General features: G+C 48.5%; 3 protein-coding genes across 3 annotated transcripts; all 3 read left to right on the top strand.

Moving 5' to 3' along the window:
- The first annotated feature begins 157 nt into the window (after positions 1–157).
- On the top strand, positions 158–1,189 carry LOC136543998 (BTB/POZ and MATH domain-containing protein 1-like). The gene has a single exon (XM_066536292.1). It carries the CDS (start codon positions 158–160, stop codon positions 1,187–1,189), a length of 1,032 nt encoding a protein of 343 aa, XP_066392389.1.
- Positions 1,190–4,622: 3,433 nt separating this feature from the next.
- Positions 4,623–6,389, top strand: LOC136543997 (BTB/POZ and MATH domain-containing protein 2-like). Its single transcript, XM_066536291.1, has 2 exons — positions 4,623–5,468; positions 6,156–6,389. The coding sequence occupies exons 1-2, from the start codon at positions 4,623–4,625 to the stop codon at positions 6,387–6,389; spliced, it is 1,080 nt and encodes a 359-aa protein (XP_066392388.1).
- A 4,672-nt stretch (positions 6,390–11,061) lies between these two features.
- On the top strand, positions 11,062–12,810 carry LOC136546065 (cysteine desulfurase, mitochondrial). The gene has a single exon (XM_066538046.1). It carries the CDS (start codon positions 11,227–11,229, stop codon positions 12,580–12,582), a length of 1,356 nt encoding a protein of 451 aa, XP_066394143.1. The 5' UTR covers positions 11,062–11,226; the 3' UTR covers positions 12,583–12,810.
- Positions 12,811–16,255: the final 3,445 nt, after the last annotated feature.

Here is a 16,255-nt window from a genome sequence, read left to right as displayed (position 1 = left end):
AAGACATACAGTACGTCCCTACCTACCGAAAAATTTTCCGTACCCACGCATGCATATATTTGCCGATCCGACACGCCCCGTACCCTCACGCTCATCCTCCTTCGTGCCACCCGTCCTCGCAGCCGCCGTCGCCGCCGCCGCTGCTTGAAGAAGCATCATGGCCGCCGAACCCAGAGCATGCGACATCTACAGAACTCGGGACGTACAGGGCTTCCACTTCCGGGTGAGCCACCCGGCTACCAAGAATCTCGCCGCCGGCCAGTACGTCGAGAAGGTCTTGGCGTTAGTCAACGGATTCAGGGTCACCGCAAGATGCTGGCCCCGCTGGGAAGGCTTCATCAAACTCTCCGTCGTCATCACCAGCATGCTTAGCCAACAGAGGGTCCAGCCTCCCAAGGTGGCTGCGGCAAGCATAGAACTTCGGAACAGGGACGGGCTGCCGGTTCGCACGGGCAGACAGCAGCCTGAAACCGCCGTCACCGGAGATTGTTTTGGAGGAACCATCCTCTACGTAAACAGAGATGAGGTCGAGAAGGATTGTCTCGTAGACGACCACTTCACCGCGATTTGCACTGTGACCATCCTAAGAGACTGGCCGCCATTGGACCTTCCCGTTCCTTACAATCTAGGAAGCGTCATATTCACCATGCCAGATCTCAGCGATGTGTCCTTCCAAGTAGGGGGACACTCTTTCAAAGCGCACCGCCTTGTTCTCGCCGCCTGCTCACCGGTGTTCAAGGCGATGCTGTTCGGCGACATGGTTGAAAACAGGGCAAGCACCATTGCTATCGAAGACGACACGAGGCCGAACACCTTTGGATGCATGCTCTATTACATGTACCACAATGTGCTGCCGCCGGCTGCAGCCGGGATGGGCGATGCTGCTGAAATGACGGAGTTTCAGCATCTGTTTCTAGCTGCCGATAAGTATGGATTGGACAAGCTGAAAGAGACGTGCGAGGAGATGATGTTCGCTGGCATCACAACATCCAGGGTGCTGTCGATCATGGAGTTCGCGGAAGAGCGTACACGCCCTAAACTGAAGAGCAAGTGCCTTGATTTCCTTACGGTTCCTAGAAATTTCCAAGAGGTGGCTGCAACTCAGGAGTACCTTGATTTGATGACCAAGCTCCCGTCTTTGCTAGCCGAAGTACGGGACAGTTGCAAGAGACCACGAATAGTGGTGTGAAGGGCTAATGTATTACTCCTACTAACATCTATTTGTCGGCTATCATTCAACGAAAAATCATGACACTGATGAGGTGGGAGGATATATTTGGTGTAATCAGAGAGCGATCCGACAAGATCGATCGTGGAGTCCATATTTATAGCGTTAAAAGTTTTGCTAGCAAGTACACATTTAGGTTTCTAATCTTGTGTTAATACTATTATGCCCTAGATAGAAGAATTATGTGAGCGTCATCACTAGCTTTTTCAGAGACCTGCAAATTAAAGTTGCTCTTGATCAGAGTCAGCTCCAATGTGGATGACGTGCATGTCTTGTTGACGTGAATATCATAATTATATATGCCAGTTAGATATAATTATATATGCTAGTGGATTGTTGAGGTGGACAACTTGCATATAGAGATATAGAATGTTAGTGAGGTTTAGGATTATAAGAGATAGAGATATAGATTTAATTGAAAAAAATAGTTAAAACTTAACCCTAATGCATTTTAAATAGGACTATTTTTTTAGCAAGGCTTCAACTAGTTTTAGTGAACAATTGCTTGTATTTGCTAGCGGAAGTATGAAACTGGTGCAAGAGACCACCACTAGTGTGAAGGGCTAATTGATTATTTTTTTAGTATTACACAGTACGATGCAGACACTTACACCACGTGCACACTCACTTCTAAGAATGCACGCATACAAACTCTACCCCCCTATGAGCCTTTTTTAAGACTGGTCCGACAAATCCTCGAGATTGATGAAGTCATCATAGGTGCTTCGTTGTTGACGGGAACGTCGCCTACCACTGAAAAGCATAACGTTGTTAAATCTGGTAATATTCGTTCCCACGGGGAGTCCGACCCAGAACCTAAGGTGCTACTTAAAGCTCTTGTACAGACCCAGGATCAGACAAGAGGACCTAAGGTGTTACTAAGGATGGTATATGATTGTACATGAGGTGCTACTAATGCCGTTACATACCAACATGATAGTTTGGTGCATCCTTTTTTTTGCATTATGAGAAGGACCAGCATGGACACGTGGTGATCATCTAAGTAGTGTTGTATCCAAAACGTAGTACGACACCATCGCATATAATTTACCGAGAGTCCCTGTCTACCGCGCTCACGCAAACTGACATCATCAGTGGACGGTGTGGAAAAAATTCTATGCGACGTTGTGCGAGGAGAGTGTGTCCATGCTAGTCCTTCTCATGATGCAAATCACGTCGTGCGAGGAGAGCAAACCCTGACTCTCTCGGCTGGTTGATCAACCGCAGAACGTGCAATGGGGCCAGGATGCCACGTGGTGATAATCGGGACGGTGTCACACAGAAGCCAGGTGCAACACCGTCCGGAGCATGATAGTTTGATGCATCCTTTTTTTCATGGAAAAAGTCTACGTGACCCCCTGGCCTTTGCACCTATGTCTAATTCACCTCCTGAACCATGAAACCGTGTATCGACCACTCCAAACTTTTTCAAACTGGTTATTTAACCCCTTCTAGTGGTTTTGGCTCCTGGTTTTTGTTGATGTGGCAGGCTCACCTAGACACGTTGATGTTTGGGCCCATGCGTCATAGGAAGGGAACGAGATGCACATACGCCATCTAGATGTGGCAGCGTATAACGGCGGCCTGAGCGGCTGAGCGGATTCTTGCACGGGCGCTAGCAGAGGGACGGAAAAGGGAGCAAAGGGGCAGCGGACGGCCTAAGAGCCAGCGGCGACGCTAAAAGGCTGGGACAGAGCTGCAGGCCGCCGGTGGCGCTGGGCTCAAATGCGGCGCAAGGAGAGGAAGGGGAAGAGAGGCGCGTCCATGGCGGCTCCGGTGTGTGCGTGTATGAATGTATAATCTGGCCTTGGCGTCCATGCAAAATATTTAGAAAAAATAAAGAATCAAATTAAGCTTGTACTGTGCGTGTGCATGCATAATCTGTGCTCTTTGGAGAGGCAAGAAGATAGCTCTGGCTTTTACGCCTTCTATTTAATATAGGAGAAGATGAAGCGAGCTAGTTGCATATGAAATGCTGGAGCCATCAGGGGCCCGCCAAACCCCACAACTGAGGACGGCCAGGCACTCCGCGGAAGCAACACGATTACATACGGAGGTTCCTGGTCCATCAACGCGAGGCAGCTGGTCGAGAGCCGGCGCCCAGCATTCTGCACGCCATGCGGGTCATTGCCATGCATGGCCATATCAACGAGGCGGCGAGGCCGCAGTCCGCAGAGGATGATGAAGGCACCGAATTGGAGCACCCGCTGGGGCGTTACGCCTGGCAAGAGCACAGCCTGCTCGACCTCGGCGCACTCGAGGGAGGCCTATGCAATTATGCTGGTTGGCGACAACGCGCTGGCACCGGCGTCCGGACTCCGGAGCTGGCAACGAGCTGGTGGCCTTGAGGAGCAACGGTTGTGCGGTGCCGCTGGCCTCCGGAGTGAGAAACGGGAGATAGGGAGGGGGCGTGGCGACATGCCGGCGGCGGCATGGCTGTTGTGGCGGTGGCGAGCTGCGTGGCTTGAGCGTCAACGTATCAAGGCGAACCTGCAGCTTGAGCTGCCAGGTCAGCAAAACCCAGGAACTAAAACCACTGAAAGGGATTAAATACCTGGTTTGGAGAAGTTTGCTCGATACACAGTTTTATAGTTCAGGGGTTGAATTAGAGATAGAAGCAAAGGTCAAGGATTATGTAGACTTTTTCCTTTTTTTCATCGTGAGAAGGACCAGCATGGACACGTGTGATCATCTAAGTAGTGTAATATCCAAAGCGTAGTACGACACTGACGCATATAATTTACCGAGAGTCTTTTGTCTACCGCGCCCACGGAAACTGACATCATCAGTGGACGCCATGGAAAAAAAATTCTATGCGACGCTGTGCGAGAAGAGCGTGTCCATGCTGGTCCTTCTCATGATGCAAATCATGTTGTGCGAGGAGAGCAAACCTTCTCGGCCGGTTGATCGACCGCAGAACGTGAAATGGGGCCAGGATGCATTGCCGCACGGTGATAATCGGGCCGGTGTCGCACAGAAGCGCTTTGATTAGAATTTCTTTCCCTTTGATTAGAGCGCTTCCATCTTTGGTTCACGAGACCTGATTGCATGATTGAATAGGATTTCTTCTTTTTTTTAAAAAGCTAGTTTCCTTTCCTTCTAAAAAAGCCGTAGAGTTTGTTTCCTTTTAAAACATGAGCAGCCTGTCTCTCCGTCTCCTACGTTGATCTGCTTCCATCCATAATCCATAAACAAAAAAAAAAAGAGAGGCCTTGTCCTATTCTGAATTTGCAGTTGGATATAATTTCCATGTGTGCAGATGCAGCATCAGTTAAAAGGCTGCTTCCTGCCCCGTTTGCCGGCTGCGGTTCCCTGTCAGCATACTATTCCCTCTCTCAACCCTCTAGGCTCTAGCGAAGTCGCACTTGTCCCGCCGCATCGACGAAACTATCTTATGGCCGAACAGAAAGCATGCACGGTCTTCCACGCCCGGGAGTCCAAGTCCTTCAATCTCAGAGTAAACAACTCGCCCACTAAGCATCTCTCCGGCGACGAGTGCATCGACATTGACGTCTTCATCCCTGCCGCTGCCGGCTTCACATGCACCGCCAAGTACTGGCCGAATTGGCAATCGTCTGACTACATCAAGATATCTGTGGTGATCACTCGCATGGATGACCAGCACCATCAGCAGAGGCAGCATAAGCTCCTGGCGGCGCATATTGATCTGACAGCTAGGACCGGCCTGACACCTCCTCCTGTAACGGTCAGACGAGAAACTGCCACCGCAGATTGCAATTGCAATGAAGGCATGGTCCGACGAGAACCCGCCGTCACCACAGATTGCAAGGAAGGCGTCTCTTTGATCGCAAAGAGGTCTGACGTCGAGGCGAATTGCGTCGTCGAAGACCACTTCACCGCGATTTGCATGGTGGCGGTCTCAAAAGTCTGGCCGCCGCTGCCGTTGCCGACGCTGTCTAGACTAGAGCATGGTATTCTCATGACCTCCGATCTCACCGATGTCTCCTTCCAAGCCGATGGGGAGACTTTCAGGGCGCACTGCCTCGTGCTCGCGGCGCGCTCTCCCGTGTTCAGGACAGAGCTCTTCGGTCGTCGTCAAATGGCTGAAAGCAGCCAGCAGGAGAGCTCGATTGCCATCCAAGACATGAAGGCATCCACCTTCAAATCCATGCTCCATTACATGTACCATGGCTTGCTGCCTGCCGAGACTGCTTGGCCGGTGTCGGAGTTCCAGAATCTATACGTTGCTGCCGACAAATACGGGCTGGACACCCTCAAATAAAGATGGCAATGGGCTCCCGATACCCGATACCCAACGGGTATTTGATCCATTAGGGAACGGGGATGAGATCATATCTTTACTCGCGGGCATCTAAATGGGCAAGAATCCATACCCGACGGGTATAGCGGGTACAGGAACGTTCCCTGTTTATCCATCCCCGTTACCCGTTGGGGAACCCGACTATTTGAGCTGTCATGCGAGTATTAGGCCCAAAAAAGCTCAACATAGGTATTTTGGTCCAAATCTGAACAGTCATATATATAGTTTGTGTGTTCTAGGAACCCTCGTTCAATTTTTCCTCACTATCTCCGCCAGCCGCACAAGCACGCCTGTCTCATGAGCGCTCGTGCCCCTCGCTTCCTCAGTTCGGTCTCTCTGCCACCTTTGTTCATCCTCCTCGCAACCTCGCTTCTTCTCCTCGGCATCTTCGAGACTCCGACACTTATACCCGGATGAAGAAGAAACGTCTCCGATTGCAAAGCTACGACCCCAAGTATCTTTGTTTATCGGGTATGCAGTACCCGTCGGGTATCTGTTACCCGACCGATACCCGACGGGTACGGATATAGGCAAGAATCTATACCCGAGACAGTTAATGGGAATAGGAACATGATGAATTCTCCCTGGCGAGGAAAAGAACGTTCCAACGATACCATCCCCGTTGCCATCCTTACCCTCAAACAGACGTGCGAGGAGATACTATGTGCTAGCGTCACCACAGATGCGGTGCTGTCAAACTTGCAGTTTGCCGAAGAGCGCGCATGCCTGAAGCTCAAGTCCAGGTGCCTCGATTTCCTTGCGGATGGCGAAAAATTCAAGGCGGTGGCGGTAACCAACGAGTACATCGACCTGATGAAGAAGGTCCCGTCTTTACTAGACCATGTGCAGAACCGATTCAAGAGGCCACGACTATCGTGAACACCGGAGTTGTTGGGTATGATCAGCTATATATCGAGTTTTGGCGTCAGTTAGTTTGATTAGCAGCATAAAAAGTTAAGTAGGCTGGAACTTTGTTCCCTTATTAAAAAAAAGTTCAAGTAGTATTTATTTTGCAGGTCCTTAATTTATACTGTTGGTGTTTCTCGGACAACCAGATCGCCGCAGCCGGCTTATGATCTTCACCTCTGAGGCGTACTCTTTCCTCCCTTGCTCTGAACCTCTCGACACTCTCCTGATGGCGACTTGAAGGTCTAGCTCTCTCAGAAATCCTCTGTAAACCGCGCCGAAGCCGCCTTCTCCGAGCTTCTCCTCCTCGGAGAAGCCTTTGGTTGCGACAGAGAGTTGGCCGTACTCAAACCGCTTGGGCCCTGAGCCCTTCTCAAACTCCTCGTCCATGAGCTTGCCTCGAGCTTCCGATTCTAGCTGTATCTCAGCCAACTCCAGGTGTTTCCTTCCTAGTGCGCGGAGCAGGGCAACAACTGCTAGGCAGAGGAGGATGGATATGGAGCTGGTAACTCCGAGAGCAACCTTTAGTCCGGTTCTGGAATTCGAATCACCTACATATATAACATCAGATGGTTGATGACGGTGTAAGTGTAATAAGTTGTTGCTGAGTTGGCCAACAGCCAATTGGATCCTTGATCCGCGTCCTGATCAGGAGCACCCAACCGTTTTTCTAGCTGATGGGCCCTCGTCGCGCAGCTCTATAAAGAGAAAGGTAGAGGCCGGGACGCAAGATACGAGGTTCACCGTAGTCACTAGCGCCCCACCGAGGTTCTTAGCCCTAGTCCGATCTAGAAGAGCGCGCTGTAAGCGACGCCACACCGTCTTCACCGTAGCTAGTGGATCGCAGCCAGCTTATGATCTTCACCTCTGAGGCGTACTCTTTCCTCCCTTTCTTTGAACCTCTCAACGCTGTAGTTAGTCTTCAGTGGAAGGAAGTTTCTCGGACAACTAGATCGCCGGACGGTGAGACCCAAGCCGCTTTTGCTTCCCTATTCGGCAGGTGCATGCTCCAAGCTACCGTGCCCACCATCGCTATGCGTGCTCGCCCATCACGCCGAGCCGCCGCTTACGCGCGCTTGCTCTGCACTGGGTCACCGTTGCCACCTGCTTGCGCACTGCGCTGGCCCGCCACAGGGCACGCTTGTCCACCACTCTGAGCTGCCACTGTCAGAGAGAACGGATACGAGAGCCGGAAGGGAAATTTGAACGGGGAATGAGATATGGGGGTGGATGTGGCTGGATTTGGGCCGGGATAGGGTTGTCTCGGGGATTCTTCTCTACTAGTCCATCACGTGTGCTCTCGCGCGTATCGGCAGTCAATTGGAAATGCAATCTGCTTAGTCTCACGCACTGTCAGCCACTCTGTCGCTATGCAGTGGGATGTAGCACAAAGGCTATGAATCACTAATAGTAATGGATATCCAGTTGTACGATTGGTAGTGACCGGCAAAGTCATTGATCCCTTTTGAACAGATGTAATACATCAATTGTTTGAGAAATATATTGCAGTAGAAAAATAAAAGCTGCAATAATGGATTGAGGAGAATTTTTTTTTGAAAAAGAAGCCATGAATATACAAGGGTGTGGTTTATTACCTGAAGCCTGGAGGACTGGATGTGTAGAGGTACACGACTGAATAGGCATGTGCGGCATTCATTTCATTAGGGGCAAAATAATATCATCTTGCACATATGACATATTAGACAGAGTTAGAAATTGAAAAATTCAAATCATTAGAGGAAAATAATATCACGATGCATGGAGGAAGATAAAAAAGTTGTTCCATGCTTACCGTGCCTGAAACTAATCATAGTAAGATGGCCTATGGCATATCCACAGGTATAAGATGATCTGCAATCTGCAAATTTTGTAACTCCAAAATAAAAAATAACACATTAACTCAACAAAAAAACAAAAGCATGATAGACTGGATTCTCATCCATGTCTCATATCCCATATGTACACCAAAATTACAGGCAACTACCTAAAATCACATGATTTCAATTTAGCAGAGCCTGAAAACGTGGCCCATCAGGGTTACAGAAACACTATCTTTGCACAACATATTAGTGCCTGAACATGGTACGAGGTGCTATATCTGATAGCAGACCTCCCAAAGAAAAGCAATACACAAAGCAACCAAAATGAAGTAGGATCCTTTATTTGTCCTGCACTGCACTGTAGCACAAGGATAATTCGTTTTTAGACATGACAAAAACCGCCTAATACGACAGCATGGTAAAGGGCTTTTCTGACTCTGATCCGGCCTACTGAATCCCTCCACCCACTGGATTTACCCCCAAATCAAGTGCCTGTGCACCTGGCAAAAAATAAAATAAAATAAACTACGTATGGATGAAATCGGTACATAAGTGCACCAAATCGACCAAGCAAGTATCAGACCTTACCAATAACAGGAACAACAGTGTAAGTTCTTTGTTGAATTCAGGATTGGTACTCGTCTTTAGCAGTGTTTTCAATTCCTGTGAAATACTGAAAAATAACTAGCAGACGATAAGATCATAAAAAGTAGCCCATGTACTCGTAATAGTTTCTACAATTTGCAGCGACCGATATAGATAGTAATTTTTAGATAATAGTTTTCAGTGTATATTATGCTCCACATCTAGCCAGTGAAAAAGTATGGAAAGGAGATACGATAAAAACGCTTTACCTTCTTGAAATGCAGAAGTGATAACCAACCTTTGTACAACCAGAAGAGCATGGCATCCACTTTACTGCTAGCTGGGAGGCAATTCAGTCCTGGCATTCCTGTAAAATCAGAATCCATGTGCACCCAAACAAAGGCAAGAAAGGAAGCTAGAATCCATGTGGACCCAAACGAAGGCAAGAAAGGAAGCAAATTAAATTCATGTAAAATCAGAATCCATATGCACCCAAATGAAGGTAAGAAAGGAAGCAAATTAAACACTTGGCTCAAAATCCCTCATCCACCTCCGGTTTAGTACCTCAGAACAAACTCACACATGATTTGAGGGTCATCATTCTGTAAACAAGGGAGAATATAACTATCCTCACACCCTGAAAGTAAAGAAAAATGGGCAAGTTGTTATAAGGGCACGGCAATTAAAAATTAGAAAGAATCTAGGGAACAAGAGTAGCCTTAGAATCGAACAAAATGACATCATCTGATCTCTCGTAGGTAGGCACAACAGCATGCATTGAGAAATAACATCATTTGTAGCAATCTATGTTGCAAGCATATACAGTGGATGTAGAGAGGAGCGGGGTACAGTGCCAGCACATGAAATTTCTTCTTATTAAGGTAGTATTGCAATAAACCTAGCCTAGGGAAGCGGCATGGTAAGATAAATAAACAGATAGCGATACATCTATTCATGAACATGACGTGGGCCTTTGAAGGTCATCCGTCTATATTTCCAAGTTAAATGGGAGTTCATTTTCATCACAAGCTATACAACAAAAACACATGACCATTACTTGCACCAAGCATTAGAGGGGAAACAGTATTTGGTCATAGACGGAGCACTCATATCAGTAAAAATATTGTGCAGGAATGAAATTCGTACGATAAATACATGCATCAGATAGCAGTATGAAGCTGTGTCCCAAATTAATATAATTATGCCATTTTAGCTGAGAAAGGCGAACCAGGGAAAGCACTGCAAAAAAGAGGCACATGGCCAAACTGAGATGAAACTCGAAGATGAGGACGAGCGGCCACGCTTCTGCCCCTGCGCCGGCCACGGCACAACCGGGACCCACCCGCACTGAGTCACATCATGAGAGGGGAAGAGAGGCGCGCGCGGCGCGTGGGGAAGCGGAGGGGATAGCGGCCAGCGCGGCCACCGGTGCGCCGCCGCATCAGGAGAGGAGAGAGAGAAGCGCGGGGGAGGGATAGCCACCGCCGCGTCGGAGGGTGGTCAACGTAGGGGCCCAGCTGATCCGCCACTGCACGGGGAGAGAGGGAGAGAGACGGCGGCGCTGGCACGGGCGGCGCGGGGAGGGACGGCGAGCGAAGAGGGAGCGCACGGGATCGAGAGGCTTGATCTGGATCTGAATCCGAAAGCGAGGAGAAGTCTGGAGGATGTGGAGCGTGAGGGAGAGAAGATATTTCGGTGGAGGGAGGCTGGACCATTGATCTCCGAATCGGACGACCAAGGCATTTGGAGGTGACATGGATAGCCGCAGAGGCCAAAGCAAACTGGCTTAATATATTAGAATTGGGGAAGTAGCTTCAATGGAGAAGGAGATGATGCGGGAGTACGGATAATCCATAGTACAAGGTGTGGGTGCGGGTGTCTTTTGGTATGGTACCAGCACCTTAGGCCCTGATACTTAGCCCGACTACGTATATGAACATTTTTTTGTGGGAACAATTCTGAACTCTTCGATTGCAGTTTTTTTTTTTGACGGATGGAGTATTTATTTCTGAACAGAGAAAAAGGTAGGATTGGTGGCGCGGCCTTTGTTTGAGATGGGCTGTCCCCGCTTACTAAGGACTTCCAAGGCGATTGTGGTCACTCAGCGACCCAAACCTGCTTAACACATGTAGGCTCAGCCCACATATGAGCCGCCGTTGCGTGACCCACTTCCCTTTCTCCCTCGGCAGCATCCACGTGGGAGGGACATCGCTGCGCCAGCGGCGCGTCGTGTGTGTTCGTGCTCGTCCATATCCTCCTCGGCTCCTCTCCAGTCCCCACCTTCCCCTTCGCATCAGCAATTTCCAAATCGCCCCTCCGCCAAAACGGGAGCTCAGCGGCGGCGCCCCCAACCTCTAACCCTCCCCTGAACCCTACCCCCTCGTCGCCGGTCGCCACCCCACGACATGGCCCTCTCCCGCCGCCTCCTCCCGCTCTTCCTCCGCCGCGGCGCCCCCGTCCCCGCCCGCGCTCTCTCCACGGCCGCCGCACCTGCGGCGGTGGCCTCGGAGGATGACGAGGAGGCCATCACCGTCAAGGGCGTGCGCATCTCGGGCCGCCCTCTGTACATGGACATGCAGGCGACGACGCCCGTCGACCCGCGCGTCCTCGACGCCATGCTCCCCTTCTACCTCTCCCGCTACGGGAACCCTCACTCCCGTACCCACCTCTACGGCTGGGAGTCCGACGCCGCCGTCGAGGACGCCCGCGCCCGCGTCGCCTCCCTCGTCGGCGCCGACCCGCGCGAGATCTTCTTCACCTCGGGCGCCACCGAGTGCAACAACATCGCCGTCAAGGGCGTCATGCGCTTCTACCGCGAGCGCCGCCGCCACGTCATCACCACGCAGACCGAGCACAAGTGCGTGCTCGACTCCTGCAGGTACCTGCAGCAGGAGGGATTCGACGTCACCTACCTCCCCGTGCGCAAGGACGGGCTCGTCGACCTCGCGCAGCTCGAGGACGCCATCCGCCCGGACACCGGGCTGGTGTCCGTCATGGCCGTCAACAACGAGATCGGCGTCGTCCAGCCCCTCGAGGAGATTGGGCGCATCTGCAAGGAGAAAGGCGTGCCGTTCCACACTGATGCTGCTCAGGCGCTGGGGAAGATCCCGATTGATGTCAACAGGATGGGGATTGGGCTCATGTCCCTGTCCGGCCACAAGATTTACGGGCCCAAGGGCGTGGGGGCCCTCTACCTTCGCCGCCGCTCGCGCATCAGGGTGGAACCGCAGATGAACGGTGGTGGGCAGGAGCGTGGCATCCGCAGTGGGACTGTGCCCACGCCGCTTGTTGTTGGGTTTGGGGCTGCCTGTGAGATTGCTGCTCAAGAGATGGATTATGACCACAGGCGTGTCAGTGCTCTGCAGCAGAGGCTGCTTGATGGCATGCGTGCGCAGGTCGATGATATTGTCATCAATGGAAGCATGGAGCACCGTTACCCAGGCAACCTCAATTTGTCATTTGCGTATGTCGAAGGGGAGAGCTTACTGATGGGTCTGAAGGAGGTGGCTGTGTCAAGCGGTAGTGCCTGCACTAGTGCTAGCTTGGAGCCCTCATATGTGCTGCGGGCACTTGGAGTGGAGGAGGATATGGCGCACACTTCTATTCGTTTTGGCATTGGTCGGTTTACCACTGAGGAAGAGGTGGACAGAGCAATTGAGCTTACTGTGCATCAGGTGAAGAAGCTCCGTGACATGAGCCCACTCTATGAGATGGCCAAGGCTGGCATTGACCTCAAGAGCATCGAGTGGTCACAACACTGAGGCATCTTTCATGACAAACGGACACTCGAGAGTGTACACGGATTGCATACATAGGTATATGGCTCTTAGCTGCCTGCTCTTTGTTATATCCTGTTTTCTTTCAAAAGGGATGATGCCATGGTGCCTTGTTTACATGACATGATAAATAATCGTGCATCTGTTCAGCATATCTGATGACATTTAGAGCAAAGGATAATGTGCAATATTTTCATGGTGATTTGTTCTGAGCATACATCTGTGAATCAGATATTTTCTCTATGATGTTGAAATTAACTTGTGATCAATTTGGAGAAGTGTAACCTAGTAAGGTCTTGTTCTGTTCCATTAAATGCAATATTTAGGACAAGAATAAATCAGATTCTCTAGACCGTGCATCTAAGACCCTTGCTGCCGGTTATGCTGAAATGTTTCTTATTAATATGGTTCAACAAGTGCCTGTGCGCATCCATTAATATGGCATGCACTGTCTTGCTTTTAGGATATCAACACAAGCAGCAAGCTGAACCCTGGTTAACAAGATTCCATTTTTGTAATGCCTTTGAGATTGTTTATTTGGGGCTGCGCTCTAGGGATTTTTGGTATTAATTCAAATTAGTACAAACTTGTTCTCTCTGTTCAAAACCATAGTTCACTTTAGCTTTGTCCTAAGTCAAACTTCTCTAACTTTGACCAGTTTTTTCTAAAAAGATGTATTAACATCTACGGGTTCAAATAAATGCAGTATCAAGACATTTTATGGAGAACTTCATGAAACTAGTTTCATATGTAAATGTTGGTGCAATGTTCTACTCCATCCGTTTCATACTGTAAATAGTTTTAGCTCTGTTGCAAGTCAAGCTTGTCTAACTAGTTTATAGGAAAAATTATTAACATCCACATTTCATGTTGTATCAAATATATCTCATGGTGTATCAAATAAAAACATTATCAAATATATTTCATGGTGTATCTAATCTAATGAATCGAGTTTGATGTTGTAACTATAAACTTGGTCAAAGATAGAGAAGTTTGATTTAGGACACAGCTAAAACAACTTACAGTTTGAAACAGAGAGAGTATAAACTTGGTCAAAGCTAGAGAAGTTTGACTTAGAACAAAACTAATGTGACCTATAATTGGAAATGAGGGAGTAGGATTCAAATACAAATCTATATCCAATTCACGTCCTAATTTTTTTTCACATAGAATTCTGAGGCCAAGTGTGCCTAACATGATGAGCTAAAATGTCAAGATCTAGTCACGTGACCTGATCTGGCCTTTGTTGCTTCTCACAGAAATTGCAGTGTTGAAATAGTTCCAGCTCATATCAGTCCACTTGTTTACTACTGGGTTAAACATTGTCATATGTTATATTTTGCCATTGCTTTCATAGGAACGGGATCAGGAGTAATGAATAATATTAGCCTGCTGTTATATATAATTTGCTGTCCCTGATTGATCTGTTGTCTGTCATCAGTGCCCTGATCTGAATACAAGTAGAAGTAGCAATGCATTATTCCTTCATCCACATATACTAAATACTTCAATCTACGTACTCATCCATTCTATACGTACCAGTGTCCTAAACTCCTAATCTAAGTACTAGTAGCAATGAATTGCATGCCTTCATCCGCATACACTATATAGTTTAACCCTATATCCTATACCAGTTTATACCTACAAGTGACAGTTTTGAGCATGACAATAAAAAGGGTGTACCCAGTGCAGAGAGCTCTCGCTCTGTGCGGGGTCTGGGGAAGGGTGTTAGTGGCAAGCCTTATCCTCGCCTGTGCAATGCGAGGAGACCGCGACTCGAACCCGGGACCTTCCGGTCACATCGGTAAGACTCTACCGCTTGCACCAGGCCGCCCTTTAGTTTTGAGCATGACAATGTGTGGTATTTAACTAAAGATTTGTTCTGAGCATAGTTTGCCCTGTAGCAGTGTTCTTAAGGTAGTGAGGTGAGGTGTGTGTAACAGAACCGACCAAATCATAAGAACGTAAGTACAAAAACAATCACCGAAGCGATCAAATTCCTGTACTTAAGCTCCCATAATCTCGGTAGTCCGAAAATCACGAAGGATTTCAACCAACTCTCGACATACAAATCAAGATCGTAGTGATTCAACACAACACATCATCCGTTACAACATTTCATAATAAGCATTCGGATTACATCCATCAGAGTTTAAATAGAATATTGCAAACCAAGTTTGAGTGTGCGGAAGCAACATAGTTTAGTACAAAACATCATAGTTTTCAAATACATTGCCAAGTCTGAGTCATGTCCCACAAAAGTATTATCAGGTACGAGAACTAGTAGAGACCGTGTCCAACGGTCTAGTCTTTATCCCCAGCAGGGAGAAGACAGTACTTGCAGCAACCAAAGTAGAACTGGTCATCTGCAACAGGTGGGAGATAAACCCTGAGTACGAGAAGGTACTCAGCTAGACTTATCCGTCAAAACCAGAAATAAAAGACACCAAGGATCATGCAAGGCTTATGAGGTGGGCTAGCTTGACACAGTTGCATAAAAGAGCTTATGATTATAGTAACCAATTTAAATTTAGCATTAAGCTTATCATCATTTACCTGTCCACTAGATTAGCACCTGTACTAGAGCACTCACTTATTAGGATCAAACAATATTAACCATAGCAGGTATAATAAGGCTGTCATCATCATATCATCAATTCTGAACCATTATGTTATTTAGTGTATCTACATTGGAGATAAGCCCGTCAAGTTCTCACTAACCGGGAGAGACGGCGACTCGAATCGAATTACAACTCAGCTGAGGGGGTATTCCTAACTCTCACCCTGGCATACTTAGCAAGGGTAGCCGTGGGTCACCTTTGGGACAACTCAGGAACCAAATTCGCGGGTTCGATCAGCGCCATCACTCTCAGGGATTACCCTTCTGCCAGGACAATCAGGACTTTTAAATCACCTGCCCTTGGACTCACGCCTACGGCTCCCTTCCGAGGCGTACTTTATACTTATCGACTCCCGGCCTGAGGTGAGCTACTCGGCTTCGCGGTCGGTCTTCAGACACGGCTAACTAAGAGAGAGGCATGCGTTCAATATGAACAGGAAAGGCTCCAAGAATCAGTCCTTAAGCGACACAGACGGAGTTACTACAAACCGGCAAGCCTCCGTCCGGTCTTCATTTCAAATTAAGACTAGTTCTTTTCCACGATAGCAAATATAGCCAACCGTGCCACATGTATCTTCCTATATCTCGCAGGTGACAGGAAATCACCTGACTTCTACCGTGTTTAAGCAGGGCTAAGCACTACACGAGCCTGAGCTACATAGGATTTAGGGTAACAATATCTGGACAAGGATTGGGTAACCAATGCAGCAAGTGTTTGCATCCAACACTTAAACTTAATGCAACAATATATGTAATAATAATACTATAACTGCATTTTGGAAATTAGGAGGCTTAATATGCTCCGGGGCTTGCCTTTCACAAAGTTGCAAGGACGGTGATCCGGGCACTCAACGGCGACCTCGTCTGGCACTTCTCCTGAAGGCTGCTCCTCCTGAATCTCCAGTGTCGGCTGCTGCTGCTCGCTTGGTTTCTCGAATTCCAGCAGTGTTACTCTCTTCGGTACACCTATTGCATGCCGATACATGAGATAAATATCATAGATGCATAAGGAATGACATGATGCTCATGATGAATGAA

This window comes from Miscanthus floridulus, chromosome 3 (assembly GCF_019320115.1).
Source record: "Miscanthus floridulus cultivar M001 chromosome 3, ASM1932011v1, whole genome shotgun sequence".
Taxonomy (NCBI): domain Eukaryota; kingdom Viridiplantae; phylum Streptophyta; class Magnoliopsida; order Poales; family Poaceae; genus Miscanthus; species Miscanthus floridulus.
This window is presented reverse-complemented; position numbering and strand designations above follow the sequence as displayed.